Source organism: Parasteatoda tepidariorum, chromosome 1 (assembly GCF_043381705.1).
Source record: "Parasteatoda tepidariorum isolate YZ-2023 chromosome 1, CAS_Ptep_4.0, whole genome shotgun sequence".
NCBI classification, from domain to species: Eukaryota; Metazoa; Arthropoda; class Arachnida; order Araneae; family Theridiidae; genus Parasteatoda; species Parasteatoda tepidariorum.
Window position 1 is genome coordinate 97,612,263 of NC_092204.1, and position 19,595 is coordinate 97,631,857.

At 28.9% G+C, this 19,595-nt stretch overlaps 1 protein-coding gene across 1 annotated transcript in view; it reads left to right on the forward strand.

The window, feature by feature from the left end:
- The window catches only part of LOC107454798 (uncharacterized), a 120,174-nt gene that overhangs the window by 50,328 nt on the left and 50,251 nt on the right, over positions 1-19,595 (forward strand). Inside the window, exon 2 of the mRNA XM_016072102.3 lies at positions 7,245-7,349. Coding sequence (XP_015927588.1) covers positions 7,245-7,349 — 105 coding nt within the window. The remainder of the gene's footprint in view (positions 1-7,244; positions 7,350-19,595) is intronic.

Here is a 19,595-nt window from a genome sequence, read left to right on the forward strand (position 1 = left end):
GTCACCACGTCGTTTGTCAACCAGTCTTATCGATTTAGTAACATCAATTCTTACTGTTTTGGGGTGGGCACCCTCTCGAAACCACCACTGAAACCTTTTTCTTCGTAACATGGAATGATTTGAATACGAAAAGACCAACGTGACTTTGGCTTGCGGGTGTAGTTCCATTTATTTAGGAACAAAATGCAAATGCATGTAGAATTTATGAGGAAAATTATAATTTTTTTTTTTCAAAGAACAAATAATTCATAATTCTTTACTTTTGGATATAATTTTTATAGGGAAAAAGTTGAGTCGCCATTTAAACCAAGTAATGAGTTTGTAATTTCAAGGAAAATTTTTAGTCTAAAAAATTCTTATTAATTTTTTTTTTTAAAATGAAGATTTAGATTTAAACAACAGATAATTGAGAATGTTTATCCCAATAAGAATATTTTCTTTAGCGTACGAATTATTCACACTTTAATTTGCATGATATATTTTTTTAATGAATAATTTGCGCATATGCCAATTGTTATGCGTAAGAATTTTGAACTAGTTTATTTACGAAAAATAAAAAGATTTCATGCCTGAAAGACGATGGCTTTACTTAGAAATAAATATATATATTTCATTATAAAACGTGTATTTTCCACTTGAAATTTGGATTATTATTAATATTATTGTGAATATAAAAGCTATCGGTTACCGTCGTTACAGATGTATTTAACATTTTAGTATTTTAACACATAGTATTTAGCATTAAAAATATATATATATCACACAAGTATAAATTGTACTTTTTGCTTTAAGTATACTCCGCTTTTAAAAAAGGATATTTTTTACGCATGAAATACATCTATGAATCCGTTATCTTACTATATATAAAATTCTAATGATGGTGTCGCAGTTTTCCATTGTTGTCGGTACATTTTTATTGGCCAGAAAATCACGTGGTGTGATCCAGTTTTTCCTCATTCGTCTCCATATTGTTTTGGTTGTAGTCAGCATAAAATTAATAAAAGTCATGCTTTTCTATAAATATTTTTGAATCCCTAACTTAAAGTTTTTTTCCTGTACTGCTATTATTACGCTTTTAATTCAAGAGTTTAAAACTAAGAGAATTGCTGTTTTTTTATTAGTATTATAATGTAAATCTGCCTTACATTTTAAGATAAAGTTATTTAGAAAGGTGGTCTAACAATTATTATTTTTGAGCAAATAACATTAATATACTGTTATAAATTACAGTTAAAGAGATCTGTTAAATGATTTAGAACTTAAGGATCAGCTTCATGCACAATGAGATGCAGGCAAAAAAAAAATATTTAATATATCCTACCGTTTGGTAAGTGAAAATATTAAATTAAGGATGTGAACTCATCAAATTTGTTTCAACAATATAACGTTATAACAACATAAATGTTATTTAAAAAAATGATTACTTAGAAAAATCACTTCTGTTTACCAATAGATCTAAATATCTAATATATATAATTCTCTTACGTGGCTCCCAAATTTTGGCTGTATTTCTTTTCCGCCGGTGGCAACGTTTGCTTTGTTTTGCTTACGCTACTATTTCTGTTACACGGCGAATCGACCCATGATTGCCGCTAAAAATGTCACATGCCAAATCTATCTGAGGTGACTCAACATATAGCGCTTTTAAAAACGGAAACTGAAATAACCAGAGAGCATCAGCTGCGGCAATCTCATACTATTAAGCTAGGCAGAAGTGAGTAGTCTTTGTCGATAGATCTCTATTTTAGTATTTTGTCGAAAGCGCTTTTTTTCACGAATTTATACATTACGAATTTATTTGACGATTTTTTATTTACATCACGAATTATACTATAGCACACTTCTAATAGGTTTAACGAATTACATGTCGTTTATTTGAATTCAAATTTATTCTAATGACTTAGTATTTACTAAAAAGATGTAATTTTTTTATATGGATTTGAATGATTGTTTTGAATTCTTAGAATTATGTGCATTTGCAATGTACCTAAGTTAGTAGCGAGCGAAACGATCTTGGTACGCGAAGCAAACCATATAATATTGCGTAGCAATTTTCGGGGGTTGGCGAGCGTTAGCGAGCAGGGGGCGCAGCCCACTAGTAAACTAATAAAAAATGGAAATAAAGATAATTGTCCATGTATCCCTCGTACATCCAAATCAATCAGTCAATCAGAAACTTTGGAATTGGATGAATCTTTCTTTTTTTGAGACTTGCTGAAGTCCTAATACGTTGCTGAATTGAGTTATTTTATTGTACCTTATAAACTTAATAACACGATACTATGTTTCAATCGGGCCCATAAAATGGTTCAATGTAGCACTTTGTTAAGTTTGCTGAAAATTTGCATCGTAGAATGGTACAAGATACCGATATTTATGAAGGTGTATTCATTACTATGCACTGTGGGCCAGAAGACCATGATCTTTGGCCAAAAGTCAAAAATTAAATTTTCAACTAAAATATGTATAGGCAGTTTTAATATAGCCCAAATTCATAATGATTCCAAACATTATAATTTACTTTTCGGACCGACGAGAGAGCCATGTAATGAAAAACATGTTAATTTTTTTTTTTAAATGTAACTTTTAAATTTTTTTTTCAGAAATATATATATAGGAATTTCACCTTTCTGTTACATTTTTATCAGAGTAATTAGTCTGAAATTTTAGTACAATTTTTCAATTTGTTGGATTAGTTAATACTCTTGACAAACTTAAAGTTTATATCTTTTAACAAAAGTCATTCAAACATTTTACAATGTTTGAATGACTTTCGAGACTTAGTTCCAAAAAGTTCCACGAGGTAATTAGCTAAACTTTTTTTTGCTGTCTTCTTTCATGTTTCTTCTTTCGAAAAAACCTGCCCCATTTTCCCCGTATTACAAAGGTGGACTAAATATACCGAAAAACAAAAATTATGTTTTCTCTTCATGTTTTCGCGTTATTTTGTAATATTACTTCGTAAATATAATTTGCTTTTCATTTTTACTATAAAATTACTAAAATTATTATATTTTCATTGCTATATTTAATTATTTAAACGTACTATATTATTATTTTTATTTTTGCTCACCATATTTCTGCCGCCATTTTGTTTTTGTTTTTTGGTATTTTTAGTGTATTTCGAAATTTTAACTATGAATTCAATTTACCTGCACATAAAAACCCCTAAATATAAACCCCCAAATTTCGAAACAAATGTTTATCGAAATACGAATTTTGGCCACGAAACCTTGGATGCTGGCCCACTGTGCCATGTTCCAATTCGTATTTCAATCAAATATCATTTGTGACCAAATTAACTCGTTTAATGACATAACCAGTGAAATAGTATTTTTTTCAAAAAACCCCATTCTTCTTCAAACCTGATGGTAATTTAATAAAACCAAGCCCGTCCAACGTGAAGAGTTCGGAGGGGAGGATGACCTCGGGGAATATTATTTCTCCTTTATTTTTGTTTCTCGAGAGTATGTCGGCTCTGAAAAGATGAATGATTCGTTAATCACACACCCATGACTAAGGAGAAGATTACAGAGGGTCCGATTGCTAATCAGGACATTGTGATTATGGACTGCCACTGGATTTAGGCCTATCCTCCGCTATCACTCTTCCAGATCGTCTTCCCTCTGGGGCATCTTTGCTTTTTTTTCCTTCCATTTAGGTATTTTATTATGGAACATAATAAAACATGCCTTAATAACTCGCTGGGTTTTTCGCTTGGTACACCGCAAGACTTCTACTGGAATTGAGCTCAGAGGCGTGTTTTGCTTGAGAAATCATCGTCTGACTTTATCTTTTGCGCTCGTATATTACTGTATAAGTATTTGCTTTGATAACTTCGGGATGGATGTTACGTTTTACTGTTTAAGAAACAACAACTTTATACTCGGATTTTTCTATCAGAATTATGTTAAACAAACTTTTCAAATTCTATGCGGATTTGACAATTGTTTAGAGTAGAATTATTTGTAACTAAAATGGCGTATAAGCAATATGCATTGTTTCAATCGTAATATTTTAAAGAAAGAAATTTTAGAAAAGGTGGATTTTCGAAATTTTCAATTATATCATTCAATATTGTTTCATTCATATTTATTCTATTAGCTATTGGTCAATAGTTGTTTTTTTCCCCAATTATTATAAATTTACTTGTTTCAATTATATCATTCATTATAGTTTCATTATATTTATTTTTTTAGCTATTGTTCCGTAGTTGTTTTTTTTGTTGTTAATTATTATATTGAAGTTTATTTTATTAGATATCAAGTTATTTAACTATTAAATAATTTTATCAACTATTCCAATATAGGCATTTTATTAATTATTAAGTATGCACGCGTTAATTGTTGTTTATTATTAGATATATTCTTTTTTTTAGTTATTTATTATTAGATATATTTTTATTAGTTGTTTTGCTATGTGTTTTTTCATTGCTTTGTTAGCTATTTTGTTATAGTTTTTGTATTATTTTATTATTTATTTTATTGAGTTTCAGCAAAGCAAGTTATGTTCACAGCAATAGAATGTAGCAAAATAAAATCTCATTCTAATGTATTTTTTTAAGTTAAAATATGAACGTAGAGTTAGGACAATTTAACATTGAAATATTACTTACCTATACTATCAAAATAAATACATATTTAAGTATTTATTTTCATAACTTATACTATTGGGTATTTATATGTTTATATGCTGAAACATTATTTATAAGATATCGATCTCATATAACGAATATTCATATGAATTTATTTTTAGCACGAAAAAAAAAACATTATTTAGTAAGGCTGCTTACTCAGTTATTTGGAATGATTAATTTATTTTTCTAACATGAATAATCATGCTTAAAAACACAAAATAATATTCATCAGAAGGGAGATATTTCTTTTGATGAGCTGTTAGTTTTTAATGCAATAAATATAAGAAAAAATTCACCTGATGAATTTGACCAAGTTCGAATACATTAGAAGGCGGTAATTTTTTTTCAAAGACTAACACAGTTCATTGCGTTGTTGAGCCGAAACCCATTACGAATTAAAATTAAAAGCCTAAAATTCAGAAGGACGACTTCACACTTTTCATTAATTAGGCTTTCCTGTATTTAAAAAAGGGGTTCTTAATAAAACTTCTACGAATTATTTTCTTGAATATTCATATAAAAACGGGAGATTTCCATAGAAGATTATACAAAAAAAAAAACGTATTCATGTACTCCCTAATTTCCCATATCAGCGGCAAATTTTAATTTTTAGAACAAAAAATTCGATTCAATCTTAAGAAAAAGCAAAGAAGAAAAAAAAAAGCAAAAAGAAGGAAACTGAATGAAAAAAAATGAATATTCATATTTTAGCTTCTTTTAAAAAGAATTGTGATCTCATATGTGAATAATTAACCCCAAATTTTGGAAGCAAACTGATGTTGTATCCGATTATACAGTGCTTAATTAGCGCTATTTTTTTCCTTCTCGAACTCGATTCGCGCCGCGGAGCTCGTTTGCAGCCATATCTCGTTTGCGACTTTTAACTCTCTCTCATTATGCTAATATGATGTGATGTAGTGATTTAAACAAGAGTGAGGATTTTTTTTTCTTTCTTCTTCATTCGTTTCTTCTTTTCTGTCTTTTTTTTCCCTTCACTTTTTACCTGAAGCGTGATAATAAGTTGCTAAATGGCATGGTTTAGTCAAAACTCTGGAGCCATCTTGAATGCATTACGTCAGAAAACATTGTGCATTTCCTCTTATGTCGTTAATTTGAAGAGTGTAAGTCGGAATGCATATGTACCGTCATTTTGAATATATTTAGTTTATTCGCGGACTAGTTGTCTTTTTCTGTCCCTTTGGGGTTCAAAATAATGACCCGATTCCGAATTTTTTTCTCCACTCACGGGTATTCCAAGTAGTTGCATTTAAAATTTTTGGAAAGGGTGAAAAAACTTTCCTGTTTTTTTTTCATTCTTGAAGCAACACTCTAAATTTAATGCTGCAATTCCCTAATGGTTCTATGGATATATTCTTATGCTTATTATTTTTCGATGAATCTGAGGGTAGATTTCAATGTTTTTCTTCTTTTCAAATAAAATGAATAAAAATGAAAAATGTTTTTAAGCTAGGGTAAAGATATTTTAATATTTCCTAAATTTTTTAATACATCATAATTAAAAGTAGCATAAACTAAAAAAAAAATTATTAAAAACCTTAAGTTCCTTCATTATCTGAATACTTGGAATATGCTTAATATTTTATGATGCTTATTATTTTGCGATAAATGAATTGTACTATCGCATATAATTATGCTTATTATATTTTTACGCTTTTTCCTTAATGATAAATATGGGGGTGAATTTCAATGCTTTTTAATAAATAAAATGATTTAAAATCAAATTATTTTTAAACTACATTTAAGATGTTTTAATATTTCCTCAAGTTTTTGATATATCACAATTAAAGGTAGCATAAGCTACAAAATTTATTAAAAATCGTGTTTTATCTAAATATTCGGAATACGCTTATTCTTTTACATTGTTTATTATTCTACGATGATTGAATTGTATTATCGCTGATCTTTATGCTTATTATATTATTATGCTTACAAAAGGGGTATTCTTCATATTATTTTCAACCTATTTCAATGCATTAAATTGAACACGATGCATGGTATATGTATGATAATGGTTATGATGTGTACTATGGTTACGTATGATTTTGTTCATTGATACAACTCAACATGTTATAATGTCTGAAAATTACGAGATAAGTTTTAAACTCATTGAGAATCATAGATTGATAAAGATTTATAGTGATTGATAAAGATTTTATGTACCATTTGTAATGATACATAAAACAATAAATATGAATAATGAAAAAGAGCTACAGTGCGGCTTTCAGGAGAACTCCTCCAGACCTCAGTTTCGCTTCGTGGTGGGTACCATGGTTACGAGAAACAGTCACTTCTAATAGGGGTGTGGGGTTAACACTTTTGTCTTGATCTTGGCATAGGTCAGCGTGATTAAATCAATCGACACCTTCATTCTTTCATTGCACTCTCATTAGAAATGTACTCTTGCTTGTTACTATAGCAGCAGACAGCCCCAGACTTTTAGTCTGGAGGAGTTCTCCTCAAAGACGCACTATACTTTTCTGATGATGACAAAAATGTGTGAATGGGAAATATTACTCTTTATTTACTGAATGCTTCATCTTCTTAACGTTTGTCTGTTTTTCAACATGTTGTTTTTATTTTGTTGCAGGTAAGAGTTTCTCGCTCACCATAACCCTGAGTACAAGTCCTCCTCAAATAGCAACCTATGTTAAAGCCATAAAAGTTACTGTTGATGGTCCTAGAGAGCCTAGACGTGAGTATCTTGCAAAATTTTTTTAGATTCATAAAATACATTTTTCAAACGTTGGAGAAGTGTATTAAGATTATTGCTCTTCTTCTTCTTGAGCTCTACAGTCTGTTATGAGCCAATACTGTCTTTTCAAGTCAAAGAGATAATATTTATAGGGCATTATTTTGTATTCGATTTGAGTGAAAAAGGGAAGAAAAACGTTTAGAAGCATGCATTTTGTCCATACACTGATATTGGATGCTATTAAATTTTATATTTAGTTTTTCAAAAATTATATAAATATTTTGGGGTAATAAATATAGTTTTTAATGTTTTAATTTTTGATAAAGTCTCCGCCAGCTTTGAAGACATACCGACAGCTTTTGTTTTTAAAAACTGATGCAGTAAACTAAGAAAAACTTTATGGTCGAAACTACTAGCATATGGTAAAATTTACCGTGGTTCTGGCTCTATAAGAACACCAAAAAGCTCGGTAATTTTCACACAAGTGTTTCAGTAAAGAATCTTGGTAAAATGAAAAATAAAACATGGTTTTATAATAAGCTATAAATATTCGTAAACGCGATAAAATTTGGATTTTAATAAGATAATCCATGGCATAAAAACCATTTATTCGTTAAAATTTACGTTTCAGTTTTATATTATTTTCCAAATATGTGATAATAAGAACTGTAATCTTTGAAAAATAGAGTTTCTGGTAACCCGTTACCATATGAATGAAGAAATTACTAAATGAGTATTTTAAATGTCGCTTATTTTGGTTTTATTAAACAGAATTATAGTTTTCTTTCACCTGAAATGTCATTACCGTGCAGTACGGTAATTTTACCAGAATACTTTTCTTTGTGTATTAGTATAAGTAACGAAATTTTAATCCTCAATTCAGTTTTAATTCGCCTACGAAATTGTGATGATTTTCTTTCTTTAAATGATGTATGCATTATTTAAAGAATTGATTCTAGATTTGATTTTTTTTTAAAAAACACGCATTTAAAATGCAATTTCGCTATAAATTATGAAACTTACGCATACAATGAATCCATATAAGAAGTTATACAATCTGAATGCAAGATATATTTCACCTAAATAAAATTTGTCTGCTTAAAATTATAAACCAAATGTAAAAATTTTAATACGCCTTTACAGTGGACAATTAACATGATACATTTAAAAAAAAATGGAATTAAATTTTTGTACTTTGTTAGAAACTTTTTCTAAATTAAACCTTATCTACATACGCGGTTCGAAATAATAAATCAAAATTATCATTGAAGAAATCAAGAGTCTTTAAGGAATTTTTGGGAGTTGTCGATTATTAATTTAGATATCTGAAGTATTTTAGGTTATTTAAAATTAAACCCTTCTGTTCTTATAAGAACCTTTTTGAAAACTAAGCTTTAACGGAATTAATAATAAAAACAATATTATGAGCAGCGTTGAAGAAAACCTTTTAAAGAATTTTTTTGGCGCTTTGTCAATTGTGGGCTCCCTTAAAAGATCCTTTAATAATAACAATTATTAACGCTTAACCTATCAGGTCAGTCAGTGGTCTGCGACCCAAAGGGATGATTGAAGAGTTCGGGACCCTAACTAATAATTATCCCTGGGACAATGGGAGAGTTGTTTCTGTCCTCACCTGCCACAAAAGGATGGATGGGAGGTGAAGTTGGAGGCCCCCTCTTGAAAATGATGACTGATTGGTTCGCTGACTAAATTATTCATGTCACTTACTTAGGGATAATTGAGTGGTTATGCAAACTAAAAGTTTCTGCAGAACTACCAAAAATAAAATCCCACTCAAGTTTATTTTCTATACTTAGAATTTTGCTCTTATTTTCAAAAAATTTCTTCAGATAAGAATTCTCTCTCTGTCGAAACTAAAATGGATTTTAAATGAATTCGTTTTAGTCACATTTAGAGTTTTATTTTTGTTCGCCAAGCTTTCACCATTCTCTTTATTCCAAAGAATGTTAAATGAATACTTCAAATGAGAATATTTTCAAAACTGAAATGGATCTTAAAATTGATTCGTTTATATTCTGAACTTATATCACATTTAAACTATAGCATATGCTTTAAGTATTTTTTTTTTCCCTTCGTAGTAATTGCTTGTGAAGTTAAATCTACTGATATTTTGTAAATAATGCGAAAACTAGGTTTTTACCTGGGATTCTCATGTGTTAAAAACTAAGCAATTATCTAGAAAAATAAATGAAATAAAATTAATAAAATCCTTTTCCGTAATACAGAACGGACTGAATTGATACTTTGTAATAATTCAATGCGCCATGGTTTGGTAACCTCATGCTCCGAAATCGGTACTATACCGTCGAATTCCAGCGATATTACTTAATCAAAATTATAAACTTAAACCAAACCGTGTCATCTGACACGCAGTAGTAGGGTACTATGATTTGTGTTGAGAGTCAAGCATAAGACCAACCAACTAGAGTCAGTCTGATGTGATATTGAAAGAATACTTTTCTGAATATGATTTCATGTTAATTATCATTAAAATTTAATTTTCGTTCATATTTCTTCGTTTACTTTTTTCGGTAGAAATTATTTTGTTTCATTGAGAGGTTTCTTTCATAAATAAAGCTTGCAACATAGTAGAAAAGTCCACGTTAGGAAAACGAACAAACCCTACTTGCTGCATAAGATAATTTCTGAAAACAAATATTTATCATTTCGACATATATTAACAATATATATTATAATATTAACAATGCTTATATTATAATATAATATATTATAATATAATTCTAATATTAACAATGTTTATATTATAATATAATATATTATAATATAATTCGAATATTAACAATAAATTGTACAATTGCCTAACCAAATTTTACAAACAATTGAACAGTTTTTCCCCCCGCAAAAGGGGATCTAAAATTTTTTTGCATATTTTGTGTTATTTACAAACCCTCTGATATCGACTTTCCAAAGAAAAAATCTATTAAAAAAACTATAACGAAATTAATAGCACTGTGTTTAATATGTTGTATGCATTAGTAAATTTGTAAAATAAATCTAAAAACTAACTGGAGTTATTTAGAAGAGTATAAAAAATCAAATTTTTTAAACACACAGAATCTAGGAGCCGAGCTCTTTTAAAAAATTATTGCAGACACACTATCGCTCTCAAGTCCTAAAGAGCTTAGGTTTACAGACAAATTTGTCATACTATTATAAGCATTACTGAAATTGTATTTATTCAATCCCATGTGTCGCCATGTATCCTTTAAAAACTCTAGACCTAAGTCTAATATGTTTGTTAAAATGGTTCGACGTTTTTATGCTTCAGAGCCAAAATAATTAAAAGTCAGAACTTACAGGCAAACCTGTCATAAGTATATATTCACTCTAAAGCATTTTACGTCTAACCGAAGCAATCTCTTTCGCTTCTAAAAAACTGCATTTGCGAAATAATACCCCAAGAAAACTTCTCCGAGAAATTCCCTATCTACAGTTGTCATTTGTAATATTTCGACAAAACAGATCAAGGCAGGGTACCCCAAAACGTAACCGAGTTACATACTGCAGCTCACTCATTCTCGCCAACTTCGCTCAAAGGAAAAGTGGATTCCTTTACAATCCCGCTCCATTGCAGAAGCTCGTATAAAGCCAGTCTGTCTATTGCCAGAAATCCAATTTGCTTTGATAAGGTTACCTACCTACTGAGTTGATGAATGCCAGATCCTTTTGCAATGGAGTTGTTGGCCACAAAACTTGATAGTCATTCAGGATGCGGTTTATTCATAGAGGAGAGTTGCCTGCTGGAATACATAGGGACTGATTCGCTTATGGATTGGGGATATATTACTTGATCAAGAAAACGTGGAAAACTTACAAACTCGAATTCAATGGATTTTGCGAAGGTTCGCTTTGTTGCTTTTGTTATTATTTTTTTTTCGGTCTTATTTTGATACTGGGATTTTAGTAAAATGGGGTTTTTTTTCTCCTTCCTTTTTGTTCAGTTCTTGAAACTAAATATAGGATGGGCTTGATACGGTATGATGATAAGAATGATAAAATGATGTCAGATAATGCTCAGGAGAGTCTGTTTGCCGAAAAAAAGCATAACAATTTCCGTCCAGTCAATGAGAAGTTTATTAGTATCAATCTGTTATCTAGTGGAATTCCGTAAACTTGTAGGTCACTTATTTGAAAATAATACCGCGGAATGCTTTTCACGTTAATTTCATTTATGGAAAAATTGTGACTTATTACTATAAACTCCGAAACCTCCATATATACATATTTATATAAAAATATATACTTTGAGTATAGAGTGATTTACAAAATTGTGCATATTTAAAAACTAAATTATACTTATTTCTTATTTCAGTATAGCATTAACGATCTGAATTAAGATATTTTTCTAGCAAAAATTAGTTAAAATGTATTTAACCGTCCGTTCTAACTGCTACTTTTTCGTTTACATGCCATTCCTTAAATATTGTGTAAAACTTTGTGATCTTGTATCTGATTTCAGAAAATGCTTTAATTTAACTTATAATTTAAGCTTAAAAGTTTTAACTTGCAAAAAAAATATAAAACTCTTTTCACCCATTTTAATGTTGCGAAATTAGGAAAAAAAACATTTATATAACTTTACTACTAATTCTAATTACTACTAATTCTAACTTTTTTTCAATGAAATGATAGCCAAAAAATAATTAGTATTAATTTCCTAAACTGACTTTTTGTGAAGAAATTTCAATGCTTTTAGCAGTTAAGCTGCTAAAGGTTTTATATATTTTTATGCATCACAAATGCTTGCAGAATAATTATTTTAATTTTGATGAAATTTTAGATTCCCGAATATTAATACCAATTTAGTATAATATTTTTGTTTCAGTAGAAAATCAAGCAGTATCCATCAAATTATGTTTGAAGTCATCATAACCACAGTGTCATGTATCATAACCATAGTATCAAGTATTTATGTATCATAAATAAAGTATCAAGCAATTTATGAAATGCACCATTTAAAATATGTTTGATAAAATTTAAAATTCCCAAATGCTAATCCCAATTTAGTAGTTTGGTTTTAGTAGAATATCAAGAAGTATCCAGGAATTTATGTTTCAAGTCACCTCATAGCCACAGTATCAATCATGTATTATAACAATGGTATCAAGTATTTGTGTATCATAACCAGATTATCGAGCAATTTATGAAATACATGCATTAAAATCTGCTTGATGGAAGATTTTATTTGTCACCAACATTGAGTTTAAATGTATATTTCTATTTTCAGAAATTATGAAAATCTCTTATAAAATTACATAGCTGAAAGTTTTCCTAGATTTTATTTTAACAACAATAGTGTATTAGAGTTAAAATTAGATTGCATTAACCATTTAAAATGAAGATAACTAATTTTTGCATTTTTTTTTTAAAAACAATGGACATAAACTGATATGTTATACTTACTTAATTACTTGAAAATAGAAATGATGAACTATTTATTTTTCGTTTTTATAAATTTTTATTAACAAAATTTTCATTTATTTTCATTCACTAAAAACATTTTCATTCACTAAAAAAATTCATTTTCATTCACTAAAAAAAACAGTGTTGCATTATCATACCCATTCGTTTTAACGTGTAATAATATTCATAAATCCATCCCTCGAGGATTAATTCTAAAGGCGCATATTATTGTGGGACTCATCGCCAAATGCAGTCATAACATAAATCGTAACAGCTGTAATAACTATAAAAAACAGACATGCTACTTTGAGTTGTAATGAATAATTATGACACCGAAATATGTTATTTAATTCAATGTTATATCAATCCTATAACTTTAAACAACCAAGTAACAACTTCGAACCACAATTTGGTCTTGCATAACCTGATAATTGTTCCAAATTCGCGAGGGGCGGTGAAAAAGAAAGACATATCTTACATATATATTACTCATAATTAGACATGTTTTAGGTCAGCACACGTATATGAGAGTCATATTTATTATCGCGATACTCTGTTATTAAATCGAAGAAGACAAAGTGTTCGATTTATTGCGTGCCTAGAGATACATGTAGTATAAGTAAAGAGAGAAAGAGAGAGGAATGTTTTTTTTTCGAATTTATATATTCGATTTGGGCGGGGATGTGATGCAATCAAAAACTTTTTTATATTCTAGATACGGCGCATGATTTTTGCTCTTGTCGATTTGATGGCTGACTTGTAACGAGCAATAAAACTATTAATTAAAATAACATATGGAATGAATGTGGGTGATTTCAATACAAGATGCCGCCGGTATGCGGCTAAAAATATAAACTATGTTATCGATTATCAATGACTTGAAAATAAATCATGTTGTAAACACATTAAATGATGTCATAATTAACTTTGAATGATTTCGTGAGTTTGAAAGTTTTTACCTGAAATAAAATGTAACAACTGTGAAAAAGAATGTAACAGGACATAAGCCGACAGGTATTTAAAGTGAGCATTTCAGTTAGCTTATTATAATTTCACTTTAATAAATTGCCTTTTTTGCCTTTTGAATTTGCCTTTTTTTTAATCGTATATAAAAAATTATTTTATTATTAAAACCAGATAAAAGTAATGACAAATAATGCAACAAAAAATGAACAACCAAAAATGCAATTTTTTAAAATAAATGTTCTATAAAATTATTGCGTAGAATTTGAAAAGGTGAATTTTGAAATGTATTCATTAATATCATTTAATTAAATTGAATTAAACGAAATTAACTCATTATTATCATTAATATCATTTAATCAAATTGATTAATATCATTTTGTTATAAAAATTAGAAAAATACTTTCTTTTATAACTCTCGATTTTAAAATTTACAAGTTCAAATTTTTATGTTATTCGAAGTCAAATTTTGAATTTAACTGATCTTCTCACTAAAATAATTTTATTTTACTTATGAAGTTTTATGGAAAAACAGGCAGGTTAAAATGTAAAATGCACCGATCCGTAGAAATTTACAAACAGGAACTTCAGCAAAACATTTATATAATCAGTTTACTTGAAAAATTATCAACTTCAATAGAATTTTCATTTTACTGGAAAAGTTACATTTTATTTTTGAATATTATCTGTGTTAAAGATCAAAATTTTAAATGAAAATATTTAATTGGATACGAGTTTTGGCTTTCATAGAGTCTATTTTTAGGCATATAATTTTTTTACTCCTCTGCTTTCAAGAGTTGTAAAAGACTAGTCAATTTTTACAAAACACTCAATGCTTACAAAATTAATTTGCATTCAATTAGAATCATACAATTTACACTTCTAATATAAATACATACACTGAAATAAAACACAATGAATTATTCCTCAAATTAAAAAACAACAACTTAATATTAAAAAAAAGTTTTTTTTTATAGAACTAGAGCGAAACATACAATCTACATACAAGGTTTCATCCATACAATACTTATATACATTATTTGCAGCATTGTTGCGTCCATGAAATACTTCACACATTTAAAATACTATATATACATTATATGCTTCATACAATATATATCAAATCTACAATGTTCCATACACACTTTTAATGCTGCTTACCTACCTTATATAAATATAAATATATGTACACAATATTTACATGCACAGTTGTAGGTAAAACAATAGTATCATACAGAAAAAAAATTAAATTTACTTAAATAAACACAACATCATTCTGTAAGAGTGATGTTGTGTTTGCAAGGAACAAATTTGAACAAGCTGAATACTATTATATCAATAAAAAGATAAACGAAAATAATTTAAATAAAACAACACGACCATTACAGCACAGCTTGTTTTTAATTATTAAAATATTTTATTTCTTACCGTTCCAGTGATTACTCAACCCTTTTTCCATCCATCAATTTTTTTGTGTCTTGGCTTAACGATATAGTGTATATGTTACAGTCACAGTAGTGAGCAGTTATAAGCCCTTTAACGAGGGGAGAAACATCTTTATAACGTTTCATTGTCTTAAAATTAATCACCTCTATTACGCTTCCAAAACTGTAGTTTCGCTCGACTTTTATCATTTTTTTAGGTTCCATAGTGTTCCATTAATGGCACAGTCGCTAGTGATAATTGTGGCACCCCGACTTGACCATTGAACTTCATTTCCTGTGACCAGAACTACACACAATGGGTCCTATTTCGCACGCCCTGCGATCTTTCTTCTATTTCGATAATGGATGCATGAATGTTAACTTTGATATCCTTCTTTCTTTTCTCACATTCAAGTATAACTTCTTTTTTTTTTGAATTACTGTAAGGATATACTTTTCACTGAGAAAAAAAATATGGACAAAACTAACAGATAATGGTAAAATTTGCCGTGTTTTAAGTGTATGGAAGCACCAAAAGCTGGGTAATTTTTCCGAAGCGTTTTCGTAAGGAATTTAGTAAATTTATCATTAAAATAAGGTTTTATAATATGTCATAAAATTTGGTAATTTTATTAGAATACCTTAGAGCAAGGGATAAAACTATTCATTCTGTTATATTTACTTTTAAGTTTTTGATTTTTACTAAATGTGTGGTAATAAGAACTATATTTTTGACAACCGCTACTATGAACGGAAAAATTACCAAATGAATAGTTCAAAATCCGTATATTTCGGTTTTATTAACTACAGAATTATGGTTTTTTGTAACTATTACCATATGTCACTATCACCATAATATCATTACCATGTAGTGCAGTAATTTTACCAACATTGATTGAGGCAGGATTTGCAAAATCGATGCGAATCATGTTTGGATAAAATATCTGTGTTTAAAGACTCAAATCTGTTTCTAAAAATAATATGTATGCTATTTTTTTTTAAAATGAATTACAGTGTCAATCATAAATTATTGAAAGTATTCGTGGTTCGAGTACGGTTAAAAAGTCTGTGTTTGAAAAGTTAAATAAAAATAAATTATATCCTAATGCAAAATAATAAATAAATAAATAAAACTTTAATATTTATTTAAAACGGGATGTTGTTTAAATTTACGAAAGCTTTAGGAGAACGTAAGTGGTTGCTATATCATCTGTATATTGACGAATTATATAGAAATATTTTACTTGCTCGATTAAAATAGTCTAATCATATTTAATTATCATGTCTCAAAAATATACGTTAAGAATAATGACATTGAAATTTAAAACAAATCCTGCATAAAAATAATCTGTTTGCAATGAAATATGAATATAATTATAAATCCCGAGAAAAATAAATTTAGCTGTTCACCCCATGAACTAGCTTTTATATTTGATATTTAAGGTGCCAGTTTAGATAGAGTACTTAATTGAGTTCGAAAAATATCAAAATCATTTCTAAACAGACTCTTGAAATTAACCAAAGAGAGTGTACTCGAAACTTTATTGTGCTAATTAAATGAGTACTTCTAGAGGCGACCTAAAGTATGAAATATTTTATTTCTGTGCTGTGGTCAAGACGTATTCAATTCATGTGCCCAATTTCAAGTCCCTGAAAAAAATTTTAAGTTAAAAAGTAAGTGATTCGAAAATATTTTCGCAGCCATAGAAATTGAAATATCAAGAAAATGCAAATTTTTACTTACTTTTAACTATTTTTACTATTTTTTTTCCAAAAAAAGTAATAATAATAATATTACGGGAGACTCGTGTTGCCCCATGGCATCTATCGGACGGTAGTGATGATAACTTTTTCGTGGGCACCACATAGGTGGAGTGATATTGTCTCGACAACATAAGAAGGAGACAGGTAGAACAGCGGGATAAAATGCATCCACGCCCTAGGCAGGATTCGAACCCTTCCTGGTATGAGGCCAACCCTATGACCACAATACTGAGCGGTCGGTCTATTTTGACAGTCTAGCTTCGCTCATCTACTCTTGATTCTAGTTTCGTCATTCTAGTTAATAATATTCCGCAATGCACTGAGATGAGGTTCCGAGTAGAGGAAACATTTTCGTTAGATACTTAAGAACACACGCTTCGTCACAATTCACGTGATTTCATGACGGAATGATTTTTAAAATTAACGAAATACTGCAAAAAATGCTGAATCGGTGAAAATGAGAGTTTTATTTCAAAGAAGAGTGTTGTTTGGCTTATAAAAAAATATGCAAAAATTGAAAAATATCCATTGGCTTTTAATAATTTTCACCTGAGCAATTTTTCCTAAATTTCCGATTTTTTCTTTTTTTTTTTTTTGAAATTTGAAATTTTTTTTTTACATATTTCAGCTATTTGACAGCTTTCAATTCAAGTTCAGAGACATTTCTTGTTAGCATGATAGATAGCATATGAAGTTTAAAATTAAAGTTTTGCTTTGAGCTTAAGGCACTCAAACTGTTATCTTTCTTTTTTTTAATTTTACCTGGCAAAAGAGTTCCGGAAACCAAAACCCATTCATCTCAAAAGACTACAATCTCAGCTTTGGGAAAATACTTTGCTAAGTCGGTAGCAGTAGCCAGCCGTGATACAGATCCATTATATAACCAACCATCAATCTCTTTCATGCCCCGAAGTCAAATCAAAGCCTGAAAGAAGTCGTTTTAGGAAAAACGCTCTGCGATTGCAGAAAAACACAATTGACCATAAAACACAACAAATATCGCCCCATAATTGTTGGGTGCCGCGATAATTGCGAGCACTTCTCGCTGAAGATCCAGAGCAGACAGAAAATTGGGCCCTCGCAAAAACCCTCAGAGCTCCGCCCCACTCGTTATGTGCCCAGATCTCGAAACAATGATACCTGCAATGATAAACAGCCGCAACAATCTATGCCAGAACAGAGATCCTTGTAGTCAGGAAGTTATCAACTACAGGTTCTCTTACAAGGTCAGATGAAAGGGTCATTTCTAATTCTCATTCTTATTGTTTTTTTTATTCTGGTCTTCTGTTTCATACCCAACTCTTTATTTTTTTTTTTTATCTTCTGCCCCCGTCCACCTCATGGGAACTGTTTTCAAAAGTTAATGATTGTTGAAGTTCTCCCTATACCTTTCATTTAGAAGGAGATGGAAAAGAAGACTCTTAATAGGGTGATTTTGATGGCTTGCACCTGGATATCGGTTAGAGCCTATGCAATTAGTCAAATATTACAATGGAATCGGATTTTTTTGCATTGTTATAATCTTATCAAAAACTTCAAAATATTAAGAGAATGCTTGTTTAACTTATTTCTGACAGATTAATGATTAGTGTATGAGATTGAAGTATGCATGTTACATTTTGTCATGAATCTGTAATTACATAAATAATTCGGCCATTGAATGGTTATGTAATAAAATAAAACAAATCATAAGTTTTATTTTTTAGTATAAGTCAAGAGTTTTATTTTGTTGTTATAAAAATACGTATAAAAAAGTTCTGAGAATAAGATAAAAATGTCATTAGTTTTCCTTATTTAAATAGAGTCATGCGTTTTAAATTTTCAATGTCTTTTTATTGATCTTAATAGGTTTAGGTCATTAATATTATACATAGGGGCTTCATTACTGTAAAAAAATATTGAATCCTCTAGTTAATGTCGATTTTTCAAACGTTGCTAAGGTGAGTGTTTAAAAATGTATATATTGAAAAATGTTTCTTTCTTTCTTTTATGACAATAAAATACGACATTCAGCATTTTAATTCATTTGAATATATTTTATTATTAAGATATAATAAACTTTTGAAGAATATATTTGTGTCAGATCTAAAATTTGATGACATCCAATATTTGTTTTTTATTTATCGTTATAAAAATGCAATAAATAATTTAATGTCGCTTAAAATTTTTTTTTAATTCCTTTTAATCTATTTTAGTATTTTGAGGAAAAAAATTTGTATTTCAGTGCTCATACTAAATGCATACTAATTGTATTTTCATTTTGTATGTAAGTATGTGATAAATATATAATAACGATGTAACAAATATAGATTTTAGTATTCATTATATATATTAGTATAATAAATACCTTTAAGCAGTTAATAAGATAAATATATTCTATTTAATTATTTTTAATGTACTTTATTATTTTGAGGAAAACTTTTGTATTCAGTGTTTACACTAAATGTGTGCTAAATGTATATTTATTATAGATGTAAATATGTAATAAATATACATTTAATATTTATTATATATTTTAGTATATTAAATAGTAAAATGCATACTAAATGTATACTTTAGTGTAAATTTTATTATAAACTGCTGTTTGTAGAAAATGCAACACCATGAAGGAATCATCAGAATCAAATGAAATATTATTTTAATAATGGAT